At 55.4% G+C, this 19,610-nt stretch overlaps 1 protein-coding gene across 9 annotated transcripts in view; it reads right to left on the bottom strand.

The window, feature by feature from the left end:
• TMEM104 (transmembrane protein 104) overlaps nucleotides 1-19,610 on the bottom strand; it is a 63,079-nt gene that overhangs the window by 8,128 nt on the left and 35,341 nt on the right. For all 9 annotated transcript variants that reach the window (XM_063799935.1, XM_063799936.1, XM_063799937.1 and 6 more), the window contains one exon: nucleotides 11,767-11,860. In XM_063799935.1, coding sequence (XP_063656005.1) covers nucleotides 11,767-11,860 — 94 coding nt within the window. The remainder of the gene's footprint in view (nucleotides 1-11,766; nucleotides 11,861-19,610) is intronic.

Genomic DNA, 19,610 nt, shown 5'->3' with positions numbered 1-19,610 from the left:
CATCCGCATCCACATCCACCCACAATCCCACACTGGGAGTCCCGCTCTGAGTGGTGGAGAGCAGCAGTGAGAAGCTGGGAGGAGGCAGAGGGGAGGACAGAGGAGGAGGCTGACACAGGTCACACGAGCGGCTGCTGGGCCTCGGAAGGCTCAGCTACAAAATGACAAGGGGAGGCAGAAGACTTCTCTCTTAATATCTGAGTAAAAGCCAACGCAAAAGCCACCGCATTTGTCTTGTGTCACCCATGGGCCCAACTGGACTGTTCATTCCTTCATTCAACAACAATGGACTGAGTTTCTCCTGGGTGCTGGGCACTATGCTGGCCATCTGGGGACAGCATCACTGAGACAGGGGTCCTGTCCTTCTGGAGCCCAGAGTCCAGGGTACCAGAGTCCAGGTGGAAGGTACAGGGGACAAATTATAACCAAAGAACGGGCTGGTTATCAGGCACACTAGCTGTGGGGTACATGATGAGATCCCCGTCGCGGGAGGCGGCCAAGCCTGAGGGTAGGAGGCACGTGGTGGGGGTCCCAGAGGGGAAGCAGGTGTCAGACGGGACATGGAGGACCTTTCGGAGCCGTTCTGACCCTATAGGTCTGTGGCTGCTGTGACTCCTCATGGTTTAGGAGGAGCAGCTCAATGCGGGGAAGAGACGAGGAGGGGGCCCCCGAGGACACCCATAGGCAGAGCCTCACTGAGGCCCCGCGAGGTCGCCTGCCGAGGCTGCTGGCTGCTCACAGGCTCATCCTGATAGTGGATCTCAGCTCCACACGCAGGCCTCACCACACTGATTCACCTGGGCCACAGCCACTCCCCTCCCTCGCACACTGACACCTGGGGAGGGAGTGAGGAAGACAGAGCGAAGGCACAGGAAGTCATTGTCTTGGAGCTGAGATAAAACAGGCACGAGTCCTGAGCTGCCAGAGGCCAGTCAGAGAAGGCGCCTGCCTTCCCTTTCTGAGGAGGCTAGAAGTAAAATTTACACAAGGACTGAGCTGCCAGGAGGCACATCCAGTGTACGGGCATCTGGACAAGCCAAGGTTCTTGTTAATATCGGCTTTGCCGCAACCTCAAGCGTGGCGGTCAGGGAGCAATTTCACATCAAGATATGTTCTTATAACATCCGAGTCCTCAGGCTCCTAAAGCAGTCAGAAGAGAAGCGAAGAGAAGCAGCCTTTCCCCACACAGCCTCAGCCTGGCAAGAGCCAGATAAGAAATCCCTGCAGGCACTGCCTCCACATCTGTCCTCACGGCCTCTCTCCTTGGCAGGGAGGAGGACAGGTGAGCCCACCCACTCTGAACACCTGCCAAACGGCAAAGGTGGCACTGGTTTATAAGGGGATGAAAGTCAACATCTCTCCCTCCCTTCCAGAATATCCCTGCCCTCCTGGAACCTCACCCTGGGGGCCTAGGGAAAGAAGGGGGCCTTATTGGAGGGATAAAGCCGTGACTGGGCGTAGGTGTCTGGAGTTGGGGCCCAGGGCCCTGATGCTCATGTTCGGCGAGTCCTACCAGCACCCCCAGCTCACCTCTCTTGGGTCTCTGTGGGCAGGGACAGAAAGATCAGAGTGGTCAGTAGCCAGCCCCTTCCTTCCAGCGCTGAACACACACCCTTGGGCATCAACATAAGGGCTGGCTGAGCTGCAGGTACGGAGAGGGACAAGCTCCTTCCAGGTCCTCCCAGGCAGCGCTGCCTTGGTCTCTGAGCCATGTGAGGCCTGGGCAGGACTCCGCCTTCCTTACAGAATGCTGGGGTCTGTGTGGGGCTGGAGAGAGTTGGGTGACCTTCCCAGGCACCACTGGAGTTGGGGCACAGGGGCCAGAGCTCTCCAGGCCTGAGAGGGGAGGGGTGGAGCAGAAAGCCATCCCAGGAGCCCCCACCTCCGCTCTGGGGGCACACATGAAGCTTTCCCCATGAGCATGCGATGCTGAGGCACTGAGTCCTTCTTGGTGGCTTTCCTGTTTTCCTCATCCCAATGACTGGCTCTGGAATTAAGCAAGGGCTACTTCTGGGCAGCCTGAATGCCGCCCACGCTCTCCCTGAAGGTGGCAACAAACCCACTGGGCTCTGACGGAGAAGCACCGAGAAGCATCTAGAGCCGTGCTGACCACCAGGGCCACACGAGGCCGAGGCTCCTGAGCACTGGAACATGGCTGGCTCAAACTGAAGTGTGCTCAGGTGTAAAACACACTGGATTTCAAAGACTTGGTGTGTGGCCCAGCACTGAGGTGGGCGGATTACTTGAGCCCAGGAGTTTGAGACCAGCCTGGCCAAAATGGCAAAACCCCGTCCTTACTAAAAATACAAAAATTAGCCGGACATGGTGGCGGGCGCCTGTAGTCCCAGCTACTAGGGAGGCTGAGGCAGGAGAATCGCTTGAACCCAGGAGGCAGAAGTTGCAGTGAGCTGAGATCGCGCCACTGCACTCCAGCCTGGGTGACAGAGCGAGACTCTGTCTCAAAAAAGAAAAAAAAGACTTAGCGTGGAAAAGGAACGTAAAGTATCCCACTTGTCATTTTTTTCATGATTACATGTTGAAAGATATTTTTGATATGTTAAGTATTTTATCAAAATGAACTGAATTTCAAGATGTCGCTACTAAAAATTAAAGACTTCGCCAGGTGGCTGGCATTGTATTTCTATGGGTGTCTCAGTGGGGTTTCCTGTGCTGGGGGTCTATGGGCTGTGTGGACGTGTGCGTACCTGGGAAGCACCTGAGATGCTAAGGATTTGAAAGATTTCCCCCTCCTGCCACCAACCTCGGTCCAGGACTCCTCACTCTAACCCTGTCATCTGCCCTGATTTGCATGGGGACGCTGAAGACCTAGGGTGGAGCTGAGACGCTGCACCAATCCTTCTCGAAAAGCCCAAGGACAAATGGGCTCTGAGTACCCCCGGGCTGTGACCCCCAGGGCAGTCTGATCTGGTGAGGGAGGCACTGGCTGGGTCTGGGGTGCTATGGAACTGGCCTGTGGTCCTGAGCCACCATCAGAGGGACATCTCCATAAGGATGTGAGCTGGAACAGAGGCTCTCGGGAGCCATAGAGGGCCCTGCCCAACGGTCCCTGCCCAGAAGCCCCCTCCCCCAGCCCACTCATCCCCTTCTACAGGGCCTGGAAGGGATGAGGAGTATGAGGACAGGCATTCACTAGGGCCAGACCGCACGCGGCACACTCCTCCTCCCTAATTCCTTTGGGTGTCCGAGTTGTGCACACACACTCAGAGCCATGACCCTGAGGGCCAAGGGTGAAGGGTCTTCCTCCAGGCATGGCCCCCCAGGCCTTTTCCACACGCCAGTGCTGAGCTGTGCCTTGGCAGGGCTGCTTCCTGGAGAGCTGCTCCCACAACTCTCTGACCTCTGAACCTGGCTCCAGATGTCCCTGAGGTCAGGGCGCCCCAAGCCCCGTGCCATTCCCTGCTCCCCATGTGTGGCTCTGGCTCTGACACTGTGAGGTGGAGGCCATCCATCACGGTGGCTGTCTGGGAGCGGCACTCTCTTTTCCAAGCAGAGAATCAACATGCCAGGGCTAATGATAACAAATGGCCGGCAGTGTGCCCATCACCAGCTCAGGCACCGGCACTCCAGGCGGGGAACAGGACTAGGGGAGGACTTGGCACCAGCTCCCTCCTTCACCACCACTTAGCCCTTGGAAGGTGCCGGGCTGCAGGGCTCTCTTGGCTTTAGCTGGGCCATCGGAAGGGGTGGGTGGGTAACACCAGCCTGAGCAGAGAACCACTGGAGACCAGCCTCTTGGCCCTAAAACAGGGGGAGGTGATTGGGCATTTGTTCCTTAAATAATGGGACTGACCTCGGCAGAAGGAGACCCACATTTGCAGGCTGGAGGTGGAAGAGCCCAAGGATCCTGCAGCCTAGAGGTGTGAGCGACACTAGGACACAGTCCTGGCTTGGAAACAGCCAAGTTACACTGGGCACAGCTCCTGAATCTGCCACTTAACTGTGTAATCTTGGGGCAAACTGTTTTATCACCTTTAAAAATGCAGATGCGGCCGGGCACGGTGGTTCATGCCTGTAATCCCACCACTTTGGGAGGCCGAGGCGGGTGGATCACTTGAGGTCAGGAGTTCGAGACCAGCCTGGCCAACATGGAGAAAATCCATCTCTACTAAAAATACAAAAATTAGCTGGGCGTGGTGGCCCAGGCTTGTAATCCCAGCTACTCGGAAAGCTGAGGCAGGAGAATCACTTGAGCCTAGGAGGTGGAGGTTGGAGTGAGCCGAGATTGTGCTGCTGCACTCCAGTGTGGGCGACAGAGCGAGACTCTGTCTAAAAAAAAAAAAAAAAGAAGATGACTGTAGGGACGCTGAAGGGTTGGAGTGAGACAGGGCAGTGCCGTGCTGGTAAAACCTGGCTCACAGCAATCACTCAGGAAGCTGCACTTGCCTTCTATCATTGCAGAAACCCATTGCCCCTGCTGAAAGCCCAGTTCCCAGGCAAGCAGGAAAAACTGTGTCAGTGCTGAGTTCTCATCTAGCTCCCCTTGTGCTCCAACGAGGGGGACTGGATGATACTAGTGACCCCGCCTTCCTGGCCAGGTCAAGCTGCTGTCAGAACAGTTCCCAGGAACACCTTATCACTGGTCTCAGCTAACCTTTGGGGCTCTGGGGGTCAGGGATGGGGAGGAGGGCAAGTAGGACCCCAACAGGCTGCTCACCCCTGCTCTGCCAACCAGAGTGACCCTCAGTTCCTCCTCTTACGCCCCTGCCTACCCCCACCACCGCCAGCATCTTTTAAGGCCCCTCAAGGCCAGGCAATCCCCACTACCCCACCTCTGGGGCCTCCAGGTGTGTGCCCTCTCTGGGAGGGGCTAAAGGAGACAGGGTCTTTGGAGCCTGAGCTGGCCCATCCTTCCTGGGGTGGCACCTGCCTGCACTTGGGCTGTGGTGTGGGTGAGGGCTCTGCCTGGGAGGAGCTCCCTTTGGGGACTACAGGAGGCCCCCACAGGGATGTGCCAGGCACCAAAAGCATCTTGGCCCTGGGTCTGGTTTTCATTTCAGACCTGTAGGGCATCCAGCATATGCCAGCTTTGCCTAGCAACTCACCCACCATGCACTTGGGTTTCTGCTGAAAGGAGGGAATCTAAAGCCAACTGATCTTCCCATGTGGGCCAGCTCCTGTGCTTTCTGGAGGATTCTAGCTTCGTTCACTCCTCACCCCAGGAGGAGAAGAGAGCGCTGAAACAACCAGCTTTATAGGACGAGGTTCTATCCTGTGGCTAAATTATTTAGCCCAAAGGACTGAGAGCAGAGTCCCCCTCTCCCCAGGGTGGCAGGAGGCGGCAGCAGCCTGGTGAAGGGCAAGTGTCTGAGCCTCTGGAGCAATCAAGCCTTCCGTCAGAAATCACGGGCTCTGGCCTTTCATCCTTCCACTTCCCCACACCTTTGGAGCCTGGCAGGTGGCGCCTGGGAGGGCAGGGTCTCAATTTTTCATTCTTAAGTTGTCAGAGCAAGCTCAGTGTGCAATCATTGGGAAGGGAGGGCCTCTGGCTGCTGGCTGACTAATCTCCTTCCCGGAGATTGGAAACATAAAATTTCAGGCGCTGTCACCTTTCCTGCAGGCTGCTCAGCCCTTTCCTCTCCAGCAGCCAGCTAGATGCAGAGAGAGACGGGAAGGAGAGAGTGAGGAAGATGAAAGGTGGTACCGAGCAAGGATGGGTGGCCCCTCCTGGGTCTGAACGTAACTCTGGAGCTCCAGGGTTGCTGGGGGCCGTGGCAGCCCTGCAGATGTATATGACGGCCTGACTTGCTGCAAGGTTAAGACTCACCCTCCCACGTGAAGCCCAGTTCTGCACAGAGGCCATGACCATCACCATCGTCGGGCCAGACTCGACCCACGACCATGAGTGATCTGGGACTTAGTTTCCTTGCCTTGTCAGTGCCCGGACAGCTGGGCCACCGACCTCCTGGGCACTGCAGGAGTCTTTGTCTGGTAGCTGGATCTGCCCATCTCAGCCGTACACAGATCAGAGCTGATAACAAAGGCTGCTAGAGGAGAGGTACGGCCGCAAGGGCAACACCCTTTGCTCGGGCCAAGTGAACTCTCAGGTCAGTCCTGACTGATGCTAAGGAAGGGAGTCATTTGGCGGCACATGGCTGGCTGTTCGCCAGCAAGCGTTCATTACCTGCCCACTTTACCTTAAAACAGAAACACTGGGTTCCTCTCCTATAAATGGGCGTCTGTGCATTTGCAAAAAGAACTTCTAGAAAACCAAGAATAAAATTAAGACCCAAATGCAACATATACAAAAGGTTTTTCAAGATTCCCTCCACTGGGAGTGTAACCAGTCACGACTGGACACGGAACAGCCCAGGAGAGCCCTGGACAGTGGCCCAGTCGGAGGGTGGGCAGGGCTGCCGCAGAGACCTGGGCCGTGCAGGGCTGCTGACAGCAGGGTGGCGTGGTGCTGGCACATGAGGCTGTCTGGATGGAGGCACAGGGGGCATTTTGGGGGGTCCTTCTGGGACCTCTGAGAGGCACTAGTTGAGTGGTTGTGGAGGAATTCCAACACCAAGCTGGCAGCAGTGGGCACCAGATGGCCCAGACACGAGACCCCTGGCTACCGGTGGTGACAGATCAGCGCAGTCCCACTGGGAGGCTGTCTGCAGGGATCAGTCATGGGTTTGGAGACAGGTAAACACCAGAAAGCCTCATGTCCCCAGGTGATGGCTTCCTCTTGGGGGCCTCACCTGCCACCACCACCACGTCCCACCTCTCCCTGTCGGCTTGGAAAACAAATCTGGGGCAGTTGCTGAGGGAGGTGGAGAGAGTGGGGCCGAGAACTTCATGAGGCAGGCTCAAGTTCATCCACAAACGCCTGAAGAGGACGGTGTCTGACCCACTTTGAGGGGAACACAGATGCAAAAAGAGCGTGTGCAGCGTCTGCTCCGCATACACAATCAGAGGGAAGGGAACCCTGCGGTCCTCGGCAGCCCAGGCCCGAGGAGGGCTGTGGCACTCCAGAGCAGCCTTTGTTAAAAAGAATCCGGATTTTAATAACCCCAAATGGGGCGCCCCGCACCGAGCCAGCTGTTCATGGGAGGCGCCTGCAGGCATCTGTCGGTGAAAGTTGGTAATGGGACTGAAGTAATGAAGCTGCCATTACTTCAGCCCGAGAGCTCCCTGCGGCGGGGCGGGGGCAGCCTCCCGCCATCGGCTTAGGTGCTCAGATTTGGGATCTGAAGTCCCTGCGCTGGGCCTGTGAGCACAAAGAACATCCTCTGTGCTGCGTCTCCCCTCAGCATCCCTGGTCTACCTGTGGCTGGCAGAGGCTAGAGCCCCTGCCCCTCTGTGAGATGAGCCTGCCTTTCATTCTCCCAGCTCAGAGCTTCCTCAAAGTGGGTGGGAGTAGATGCTGGGGGCGGCAGAGCAGAGAGGCCTCCTCTCCATGCACCACAGCTGGGATGTGGCAACAGAGAGGCTGCCCAGAGCAAACCTGGGTGCTCCTAGATCTCACCGTGACACCAGTGTGAGCAGGCCCAGGGCCTGCTCTCTTGAGGTAGCTGAGGTCATGTCCCCAGTCTCATGGCCAGCCCCCAAGAGAGGCTCATCTTGAGGCCACTCTTGGGATGTGGCAGCTGACCAAGATGATGCTGAAGACAGTCATGCTCACCGTGGCTCCCCTCTGCACACTGCGCAGGTGCTGTGCTAACAACACGGTCCCATTCAAGGCCTCGCTGCCACTGCACAGACAAGGAACTTGGCGGAGAAGCCTCGATCCAACTGTGCACCTTGGGAGTAAATGCCGCCTGTCCCACACGGGGGGAACAAGGCAAGGAGGTCCGGCGTGACCTCCAGTAGGTGCGCCACCTGGCACAGAGCAGCCACCGGAGACCTGATTGCTCAGGAATCTGCGGTGGCCACCTGGGGGTGAGCCAGCCATGTCTGCCAGGGCCTGAACAACAGCCTCACTGCTGGGGACAGCACACCAAGACCTTCCTTCCCCATGTGGATTCAGAGGTATCTGCCACCCAGGCATCCCACACTGACCAGCCCAGTCTCCCCAGAACTTATTTGGGGAGCACAAGAAATGAACAGACACTGTCACATGTCATCCATGCTTTGAGTTTTCCTGGACAAGTGGCTATTTACAAAGGCCATTTAACCCTTTCAGTGCCATTCTGGCAGAACGATGGGGCTTCCGAGGCTACTAAAGGGAATGAGGGCAGAGCAGAGGCTCTCGGAGGAGCTGGCCCGAAGGCTCCTCAGCACAGCTCCAGGGCCTGCAGTCTCCTCCGGCCTCGTTTCAACAGATGGCAGAACTAATTCCTAATTAAGCCCAAGAAAGTTTCCGGCTCAGCACATTTATTTATGATTTTCCGGTCCCTTTGGTGCTTATTCTTCCCCTTTGTCTTCCTGGAACCCAAGCCAGCTTATTTCCAACCCCGAGCTCCCCACTTGGTTATTGGGAAAGCATGGCCTCATCTGGGGAGAGGGGAGAGGAAGGGGTACGGCGGGAGTGTGGGAAGGAGGGTGGGGTGTGTGGGACTCGGTCACACAGCTGCTTTTAAGACAGAATGAAAAGGGAGTTTGTGGCAAACTGACAACTTGGCACAGACTTGAGAGGACAAATAGGCTTTTGAGGTCACTGCCTTTAGGGTGGTTCTCGAAAAACTGCCTGGGGTGAGCTTGGCCCAGAGGCGAGAAACCCTCGTGGGGTCCCTCCCCCAAAAGGGGCTGCCAGTTTTGTTTTGTTTGGTGGCTCCAGGGGGACCTCCATCCCCTTCATCCCCTCCTGAGCCATGCTGCTGCCCGGGGCTGGGAGGGAGACACACCTTCTGCCAGCACTGGGAAGAAAAATACCCCGCTGGTTCCAGTGCTGGCTGCTGGGGAATGGAACCCTAGACCCAGCTGCGCTTCAGAGTTTACTTAACTGGGTAATTTTCCTTCTGGCGAGAGGGCTGTGCCACAGAAAGGTTTGCTTTTTAATCCCAGAGGTCTGAGTCTCTCATGGAGAAAAAATCACTGCCTTTGCTGTCACCCCCAGCAGCATTCTGGAGAAAAGGTTCGCCTGAGAGGCTCCTGACATTTGATTATCTCTTGGATCAAAAGGAAAAGAGGCAGATGACCTGCTAAGACAACAATGTCACCACCAAAAAACAAGTGCTGTCGACCTTCCCGAGCTGGTCTCCACCTCCGGCTCCTGATGCTGCCAAAAGCCTCTCTCGAGGCCACCGTCACCTGCTCCGCAGCACTGCAGGGCCCCGGGAGCCTCAGGGTGGGAGACCTGGGGGTGGGAAGGGGCTGGGGGAAACAGGAGTCGATTTTCTAAAGCCAAGTCTACGGTGAGCCTGACTCTGGGGAAGCAGGGTCTCCAACAGCAGAATGGCAAGGGGCCCGGGCTGTCCCCAGACGCCTTCCAGGACCCCGGGGCCCTGCTGGCCACAGAATTTGGCTTCTCCTCCGACTGATGCAGGGATACAGCTGGTCTCCTGCTCTGAGACAATCGCTCTTTATTTGCCCTCAGCCTCCTCTTCTCCTTTTTACAATCTTCTCCCTTTCAACAAATGTATTGCTCCCCAGACACAGGGAGGAATCTGTCACCCTAAACAAGTGCAGGGGTCTTCGGAAGCCATTAACTGTCACTATCCTGGGTGTCATCCCCATGCCGGCTAAAGCAGGAACGTCCCCCTCCACCTCTCCCCAGCCTGTTCCTGTCCTCCTGGATGAGGGGAAGGGACGGGAATCAGCTCGGCTTTCTCCATGCCAGCGCCCACGGGGCCCTTTCCCCCTCCCCAGTGCTGAGGGGCGGGTCAAGTGCAGCCAGTCCCACACAGGGTAGGGGCCAGACTTTGGGGCTACAGATGTGGCTGCAGGGAGCCACAGGAGCTGGAGCACCAGACTTAGGCCAGGAAGGCAAGGAGGGAGAACGGTTTTCTCCAAATCCTGCTTTACTGAGAAAACTCCTTCTTCTGAGACCACCAGGTCTTACCCACTCGGCCTTACCCAGAGCTCTCAAATACTTCATATAAGCAGAGAAATAGGAAGGGTGGACGGCTGAGCCCTGGTGTTTCTGATCCCTGCTGACTCTGACTTCTGGACACAATCGCTCCTGGCACCCAGGGAGGCTCCATTCTAAATCCATTCCTTGGAGCTGGTGGGATCCCCAGGTTCTAAGTAACAATTCCCATCTTCCCCCAGGTAGTCACGTTAATTTAACCTGGGGCTTTGGAACTTGTGAGTGCAATTTGGGAACGGCACTCACTGGTGAGTATGTGACCACACAGACTGAATGGGGCAGATGCAGACTTCCGCCCTGTCTAGGGATGGACAGGTGTCCTCCCGCTCCCTCGTGTCAGCTTGATGCCCAAGGACGGGCTCGGCCCAGATGATGTGCCCCTGTGGGGGCCTCACAACTCATCTTCATCCTGCTCTCATCTCCTTGCAAGGACAAACCAAGAGGGCAAAGAAGTTACAGGCTGGTGAGCATGGCTCAAGGCAAGGAAAAACTTTCCAGCACTGACATACAACCCCTCAGAGTGGAGTGGGAGCCTCATCCAGTCGTGAGCTCTGGGCCCCGGAGGCCACCCTGTCCCCTGTGCTGTACAGCCTGCTCCCAGAGGGGCGAGGCGGGGCTACCTGACTGCTGTGGCCCCTTCCAACTAAAGATGCCAAGACTGCCGTGTACGGAGGCTCCTTAGACTGACATCTCATAATCCCCTGAGTCTGGGGAACCAGGGGAATTGCAGATGTCAAGCTGCTGGAAGTCATTTAGATCAGAAAGTGTCCTCGGCGACCATGACCCGCTGCTGAGTCCTGGCATGGAATCAGGATCAGCGTGCACCCCCAGAGTCTGGATGAGGGTAGAATGGGTGAGCACAGTGGGAAAGGGGGCTGGGGAAGGTGGTCAGGAAGGAGGAGCCCCAGCCTTGGCTCCTCTAGAGCCAAGTGCTTCTGTGCTGAGAGGCAGGCCAGCTCCTGGAGCCTGGACACACCCACTCTGTCCAGGCCCCTCTCTCAGAACAGCAACAGCCTTCTTTGTTTTTAGATTGAGCAGAAGAGGGGTCCAACGGACGCCCAAAGCCGTGCTGGCCACAGAGGGCCCCACCCGCTCCTGTCCGCCGTCCAGGTGGATCGGCAGCTAGCTCTTTCTCTGAGGTGGCTGGCAGGATGGTGCGGCAGAAGTAGACCAGCCCCCAACCACCAACCTGTTTGGGGGAACAGACCCCCAGACCGCAGCTGAGGACAATGGCACTCATGCTCAGCACAGTGTCCGTTGGTTAGAAGATGCTGTGGAGGGAGTGTCTTTTCATGCCCTGGTGGCCAGAGACCCAGAGGCAGAGAGTGGCTGCTGCCACGGCCCTCTGGCTTTTATGGTTATGCCACATAGCACACTCATGAGAACGCAGAGCCGCGCCGCTCTCGTGCCCTGCAGGGCAGAGCCCAACCCAGACCTTTGGGAGCCCCCCTGCCAGCCTCTGGGTCAGTGGGCACCCAGCATGGTTGTATGAGAAAGAAGCTGGTCCTAGAATGAACAATCCTGGGCTCTAGCCCCAGCTCCATCCACACTATGTGACCTCGAAACAATCATCTTGTTTTGGTGTTAAATTTCCCCAGCAGTAACAGGCAAGCTGAGTATCCGCCCCCTCCTTATCCTTTAGAAAGGTGGGAGGACCAGACAGGCCTGAGTCAATGGAAACCACCACCACACTCCAGCTACGGCTGGGGGCCCTGCACCGCCTCTCATGAAAGGAGAGGGAAGGGACGAGAGGAGAAAGCGCAGAGACTTGAGCTGTTTCTCAGACTCACCGATCCATCTCATCAGAGAGGTCAGGATCTGCAGGTACTTGGTCTTCTGGACGTCAAAGAAGGTGAACGGTCCGAGGAGGAGAGTGAAGATCGCCTGTGGGATGGAAACAAGAGTGAGGAGGGTGCAGGCCGCACCAGCAGACCGTCTGCACACGGAAGACGCTGCTGCTCACGTGGCCTCCGCCCATAGCTAAGGCCGGGTCTGACTTGGGCACACCTGGACTGGCAGAGGCTCCCTGGGGTCACCTTGGGTAAGTGCCAATGCCAGGGGTGGAACAAGAGCTCCAGAGCCATGCTTCCCTGCTGCTGCTCACATGTACTGTTCCGACAATGCTGAGCCTCCTAGGCAAGGCCCAGGTGTCGTTCCAGGGACCCCATGCGTCCTGCTCTCTTCAGCAAACACAGATTGAAGATCCATGATGTGCCCACCCTTGAACTGCCCATGAGCATGGGCTAGAGACATAATGGCAAAAAGGATCCAAAAGAAGCACCAGCCATGTCTCTGACTCTTAGTTTACTGCGAAGAAAGGACACAGTGGGGAGGGGCCCCAGGAGCCCTGACGAAGCCTCGCAGGAGAGGACACCTCTTCTGACGGGCTTGGAGAGGAGTGATCGGGATGTGCATGGGCCACGTTTTTGGCTTCGAGAGGAGAAGCCTGGAGAACGAGAGCCTCTGGCTTCCAGGGCAGGCCCCTCGGAAGTACCCGGGATGACCAAGGAAAGGAGCTGCATCTAGGAAAACCAGGGCAAAGTCCTGGGCTGAGGATGGGACCCAGGCAGAGAAGCGGGTGCTGGTCGGCATGGGTCCTCTCACTTCTCTTTGGAGAACAGGGGAAAGTGTTGACTCAAAACACAAAAGTCAAACTCTGTCTCAGAAAACTGGTCTGTGGGAAATGGGAACCTTCTTTGCAAAGGAAAATGGGGGCAAATGTGACAGAGCAGAGACTGGAGTGTGGGGAAGGTTAGGATTTCCATGCCAAATTGGTTGCTCAGGGAGTAGAGGAATTAAGAGCTGCTCATTGCAGTTAAGATGATGGTACCATTTTCAATCTGCCACTCGGAAGCAGTGTGAGGCATCAGACCTTATTAACATTTACACAGAGCCATTTTATCACGTTAATGCTAATGACGCTCACCAGAGATGGGGCAGGCGGCTCGGAAGCCTGAACGAATGTGGGGAGCGGGCCCACTCGGGGAGTCGGGCTCTGGCCTGTCATCTGGGTGAATCCATCACAGCTGCTCAGCCCTCGGCCAGCCCCTGTGACTGACAGGTAGGAGCCCCGCAGAAGGAGGGGCTGAGCCTGTCCCGCCCCCCGCCCCCCACCTCTGGCCATAAGGAGGGCAGGATGTGGGAGAAGCTGTGACCTCTTATCCAAGTCCATTATCACTGTAAGGATGAGTGACGCGGAGGACTGAAGTGCCGCTTAAGGAAAGGCTCTAATTAGCTGGGCTAGAGAAGGCGACCTGGCAGCCACCAGGCATGGAGGGCTTTGGAAAGAGAAGCTTTCTGCTGGGGACCTCAGAACTGGCCCTGCTTCCACTCAGGAGAGGGGAAAGAAGTCTTTCTTTCTATCAGGCTTGGGGGATGGGGCCGGGCAGGGGAAGGCAGAGGAAAGGGCTCTCCTCACAAAAGCAGTGGACAGCCTCCGCCGTCCCCTCAGCCCAGGGAGAGGAGCTGGGGACACGGTAGCGCATGCAGAACGTTGACTCTGGCGGAGCAGGTCTGTACGCAGCACCATCAGTAAGTCATTTAGGAAAATTACCACTTCAGGGAAACTTTCCACTGATGAATTTCTCTTTTTAAGGATGAAGGGGGAGATGTCAGGTAGAAGAATGCATAAACACAGAGCCACCTGCCACAAATGTTTCCAAGTAACTGTGGTCTGCTGGAAACTGGACTCCTGGTGTGCCCGGGTGTTTGGGTAGTTCGCCTCTGACTTCCCGCTGAAATTATGGTCCTCCAGCTGTGGGGGCTGGAGATCTTGGGGGTGGCTTATGTGGGAGGTCAGATCTCATCTCAGAAACCTAAAGACTGGTTTTTAGAAGGTTTTACACCATAAAAATAGACGGACAGCAGAACCACCCCCAAGGGCAGGCAGGGAATGCTCCTGCAGGCTGCCTGGGTCCTGTCCTCCAGGGGCCCTGTCCATCTCTGTTCCTGTCCTCAGCAGATGCTTGTCAAGATCCTAGGACACAGAAGGCTACATTCTGTAAAACCCTGTATGGATGAATCCCAGCCCACTGACAGCATCCCTCTATTTAATCAGATGTACCTCTGAAAGCTATTGTAAGTGGTATGTGTGAGGTGCCACTTGAGTGACCAGGAATATGAATCTAGAGGAGTCGAAACGAGGGTTCATATCCGCTTAGTGTTCTCAGACCCAGTTCTGGGGACAGCAGGTCTGTCCTCAGCATGGGAACTGGCAACGAAGGACTCTTCTGGAAGATCTGGCCAATGGCTGCAACGTCCATAGATGGATGATGGTTGGAATGTGGCTTCTTTTTCGTTTCATGCTCAGGAGTACAGACCGACCATAACGCTTGGGAAGGCTCAGGGCCCACTTAGTCACAGCAAACACGCACAGACTGCCAAACAGCAGCCCTTCCATGGGACTGCGAGCTCACGCATCAGAGAGCGCCAGATGAAGACACAGACTGCGAGCTGGGGCTAATTAAGGAACAGGTGTCCTCTGCAAATTAGTTAGAGCCAGAACTCGGCAACTGCAGGAGCAGGCATCCGGAGTGACAAAGGATGAGGACAGAGGCAGTGGCATGCGCTGCCATGCCACGGTGTGGCCGCTGAGGTCTTGGGGAGGGAGGGGGGCGGGAGAAGGAACAGCCCCTGTCTCCAGATGGTCTAGCAGGGGCAGTGTCCATCTCTGAATGCTCAACAGCCAAGCGTGGCACTTTGTGTTTTCTTTCCTTTTTAAAAAAAGGAAAGATAAAAAGCCAAAAGAGACAGCCTACTCTCTTGGGTCTTCCAGTCTAGCCCATATGACATTATAAATTAGCTGGCTCCTGAGCAATTTTCCAACCCCTAAATGCCATTGATCAGTTCAAACTCAGTCTCTGCTCAAGGACTCTTGTAGCCCAACTCATTACAGGAGGCAGAGACACGAGTCGCTGCAGCCAAGCACATTTCTAAAAAAAAAGAAAAAAAAAAGAAAAAAGAAAACTCTGATTTCTAATAAAATCTTCAAACTGGTCATGGGGAATAAAGTCCGGGACGGACCCAGGAGGGTACGAATGGGTCTGTTCAGATCCTCTTTCTTTTTGGGTCAGTGAGTTTAGATGACACCAGGGGCCCCACAGCAGCCTTGCTGAAGTCTTGATGGAGACAAGGAGGCTAACATTCCCAGGGCACTGCAGGCAATGCTCAGCCACAGCTCTTTTAGAACGTTCTGCAGTCTACAGCTCAACAGGGCTGCCTGTCCTCCTGTGTCCCTTACATGCACTGCCCACCTCCAGTTGCCCAGGCTCCAGACTTCCAGCAATCTCTGACTCTTTCCTTGCTCTCTACATTAGGTTCCTGGGGCTGCTATCACAGATGACCACAAACTGGGGGGCTTCAAACCACAGATGTGTGTTCTCTCCCAGGCCAGAAGTGCCCTCTTGCAAGGCAAGGCTCCCAATAGCACCCCCAACAGGACAGAGCCCAGTCCTACACATGCATTAAGGATGGGGCTGACAGGGAGGAGCCGTTTCTCTAGATGCCACCAGAAATGAGATTTAAGCACAGCAGGGAGTAAAAAGAGTGCCTAATCTCAAGCCCAGCCTTCTGTCCTCTGGACAGGAAGGAAATCTACTCTTCAGAATCAGTGACTCAAAGATGTGGGGAAGGGACCCTGCAGCCTCACGGGGGCCTGTTGTGGGCTGTGCCTGGAGATTTCCTGGACAGGACGTGGCTTTGCTGAGGACCCGGAAGTACTGACACTTGTGCCTGTTTGAGCAGCCTGGCATCTGGGTACCAAAGGCTCAGTCACTAACTGGAGCTTCCACTTTCCTCTTGGAGTGGTTTGGAACAGACTGAAGAGTCAGCTGCCCAGCCATGGAATGGGAGAAACAAATGCTGTGCTACTTCCAAGAATGGATCTTTAAACCAAGAACGCTCAACTCACGCCTGCTGAGGCTGAGCTGTGTCCACCACCTGCCTCCCTCCTCTCCAGTTCTAACCCTACAGCACATGGCACTTACAGAAGAAAGGCTCCGACTCTGCGTGCTTCTGCGTCATATGCAAAAGGAGCCCAGGACTGGCAATGTGTTATGTCCTTTAACCGCACCACGGAGTGTGTGAGTGAGGGCGTCAACATCAGAGCACAAAAGTAAAGCGGGTAGATACTTATCTCCCCATCCCCAAATTTCTCTGCACATTTAACTGGTCAGAGAAACAAAATGAAATTTTAAACTTGGTGCCAATCTCAAATTAAATACCCTGTTTAACACCTTGTACAGTCTCCGGGTCCCACCCTCTGCCTGCAGATCTGTCATAGCCAATCCCAAGGCCGCATTGTCCCAGCCACTGGTCCTTTGATCCGTCCTGCCCTGTGCTATCAAAACTGCCCTGTGATAACATCACTGCCCAAGCTGCAGCCCCTCCGCACTCTGCCAAGCGCTAACACACATGGTTTCATTTCATGCTCATGGCCCGCTGCAAGGTCACTGGTGCAGGTGACGATGCCCTCATCGTACTGATGAGGAAACTGGGGGGCTGGAGAGGTTCAGTGACACAGCCAGAAAGCGGCAGAGGGAGAAGGTCCCCTTCTCTGACACCCCGTCCTCAAATTTTCAACCTCATGCCTTCACCCTCCTGCTGGCAAAGAATCTTCCCCTGTGACCTTCTGAGCCCTGCTCAAGTGCCAATCTCCTCTGCAAGTTATTTTAATCCTCCCTGGGGGCTCTTGACTGAATTACCAACACACAGTTGATACCACCTGACTTCATTCCAGTAGGCTCTGAACCGCTGCTTTCTCTTGGGTTGATTTTGTGTCCCCGGCAGAGTGTAACCCCCTTGAGGGCAAGGACTGCATCCTTGTTTGTTGCAGCACCTAGGAAGGCTCTCAAACGTGGGATGCTCACAAAAGCTTTGTAGGATGCACTGCATTTGGTGGGGGGAGTGCCTGCTAGAGTGGGTGAAGGGGCAGCCCCAGTCTTGCCAACCTGCCTTGTACACGTTTTCCATGCCTCCTGCGGGGGGCAGTGCCTGACTTGGCAAAGCCAGCAGCATGTGGGCAAGAGTCACCTGCTCTGCCTGAAAACAGCACATAGTCAGGGAATAACTCTTCCCAACACAGCTGAGGAATTGACATGTTATGATTTTAGGAAACACACATCAAATCAAAACAGCATGGCTCTGAGTTTACCCACTGGCTTCAGGGAGAATGATATTCATCCCTCCATGAAGAAGAGAGTGCACCCGGGAAGAGCCTGGGGTGCCCGACTCCCCACTATCACCAGCATCTCCAAGATCCCCACAGGAAGGGGGCCTGGGGTGCCCGGCTCCCCACCATCACCGGCATCTCCAAGATCCCCACAGGAAGGGGGCCTGGGGTGCCTGGCTCCCCAGCATCTCCAAGATCCCCACAGGAAGGGGGCCTGGGATGCCCGGCTTCCCGCCATCACCAGCATCTCCAAGGTCCCCACAAAGAAGGGGATCAGACTCTGGTGAACTGTGACCACTCTCAGTCTGCTTGGCTCCCAGAGGGGTGGTGTCTTAGAAGACATCTTCACCTAAAGTGAGGAAGCTCAAGGTCTTGAAAGGAGTGATCCTTTTCATCCCTACTTTCTGGAGACAGTGGAGTCAGTGTCCTTAATAGTCACCCACCGCCACCCACCAAAATGCTTACAAGACAAAACTAAAAACCCAAGTGCGGCTGGTCGTCATCCTTCCTCTGGCTGGAAGGAGACGGAGCGGACTGCAGCTTCCAACTGGAACTAAGACTTTGATGAAATTCAACAACACTCATAGTTCCATCTCAGTTCCCTCAAAAAAGGGGAAGGAAGACAGAGGGGCTACTTCCCTGGTAGAAAGGGGAGACAGGAGGCCGGGCATGGTGGCTCACACCTGTAATCCCAGCACTTTGGGAGGCCAAGGCGGGCAGATCACCTGAGGTCAGGAGTTCAAGTCTAGCCTGGCCAACATGGCAAAACCCCGTCTCTACTAAAAATACAAAAATTAGCCAGGCGTGGTGGCGGGTGCCTGTAATCCCAGCTACTCAGGAGGCTGAGGCAGGAGAACGGCTTGAACCCGGGAGGCAGAGGTTGTAGTGAGGTTGTGGTAAGCTGAGATTGCGCCATTGCATTCCAGCCTGGGTGACAGAGCGAGACCCTGTCTCAAAAAAACAAAACAAAACAAAACAAAAAACCCACAAGAAAGGGGAGACAGGAGAATGAGGGGCTGAAGTGAGGGCTGCAACAAAGGACAAGTCCTAAGAACTTTCTGTGCAACTCCACGCCAAAACTAACCCATGGGACAAAGAGTGACACACAATTACCCTTTGCACCAAGTGACAGAGAAAACACCTGGAAGGGCAGCTGTCAGCTGACTGGTGATGCCCAGGGGAGGGTCCCTCCCAGCCCTGCCTCCTGACTGAGACTAGAAAAGCGGGCAGTGTCCCATGGAGACAAATGCCAGTGGCCGAAGCGGCCAGCAGTGACCAGGGAAGCACGCAGGTGACGCTTTTGTTCTCATCCTGGAGTGGCAAGAAGGCTTGGAACTGAAGTGGGGCGGGGCAGGGGAGTGACACTGTGACCCGCTAGCTCCCATGAACACTACTGAGGCAGTGGACTAGTTGGTTACTATGTGGGCAGTTCTCTAAGTGTGTGCTTATTTCTTTCCCTCTAAAAATATGAAGCTTTTTTGGTTTTGGCTTCCACGCTGTAGTGAGATGGAGTTTCTAGAGCCAAGAATTCGGGCACCAGCAGCCTTCTCTTCACTCCAGCTGTCAGCTCCCGGAGTTTCAACACGGGAGGCCAGCAGGTCCACCCCGAGCCTTCTCACTCCAGGGCTGGGGGCTGATGGGGATTTCTCTGTTAAGGTAGTAGGGGTGACAGAGGCACTTCTCGTACAGCAGCAAGCCTTGAAAGGTTGAATAGGGCTACCTTAAACGCACAGAGACCTGTGGGAGCTGACCACGGAGCACTCGGGCTTGGAGTGAGGAGGGCGCAGGGGGGCTCATCTGGGTGGAGGCGGAGCGCACAAATCGCACAGCCGAGCTCCCTGATCCTGGAGGTTATTTCAAGCGATAAAAGAAAGGATCCCCCAGACTCCAGGGCTGCTCTTGGTGGGCACAAGGGGTTAAGAGTTAATTGGGGTTAATGGCAACTCAGCATGGACCCGTCCCTAAATGGGAAGTGAACCTTCAACACGTCCTTGAAGTGCAGTGAAGAAACGTTCAAGGATTCTATTTTTATTTCTCAAGTGGCTGTGAACGTTTTGGTTTGGAAGTTTTTATTTTCTCAACTTGAATTACAGTATCTGGGGATTCACCCACACGAAGGTGAGTTCTGAGGCAGTGTGGGTCAGCTGAAGGACCACAGGCTTCAGGGTCACGTGGCTAGGGCAGGATTTGCATCCTGATGTCCCTTCTAACTGCGAGAGCTTTCAAGTTCCTGAACCCCTCAAAGCATGCTGCGTGTGCACAGAAGACACTCAACAGACATGAGCGTGGCTTCCTGACCCCCTGTGTCAGCACACACCAAGTCATCACTCCTGTCCAAACATCTCGGTGGGGGAACGCAGCACTCCTGAAGCCAAGCAAGGAGCTCCATCCAAAGAATGTTAAGTCAATGCTATTTTTTTTTTTTTTGAGGCACTGTCACCCAGGCTGGAGTGCAGTGGTGCGATC

The sequence above is a fragment of the Pan troglodytes genome, chromosome 19, assembly GCF_028858775.2.
Source record: "Pan troglodytes isolate AG18354 chromosome 19, NHGRI_mPanTro3-v2.0_pri, whole genome shotgun sequence".
Lineage (NCBI taxonomy): Eukaryota > Metazoa > Chordata > Mammalia > Primates > Hominidae > Pan > Pan troglodytes.
Note: the sequence above shows the minus strand (reverse complement) of the source record. Positions and strands in the feature narration are given on the sequence as shown.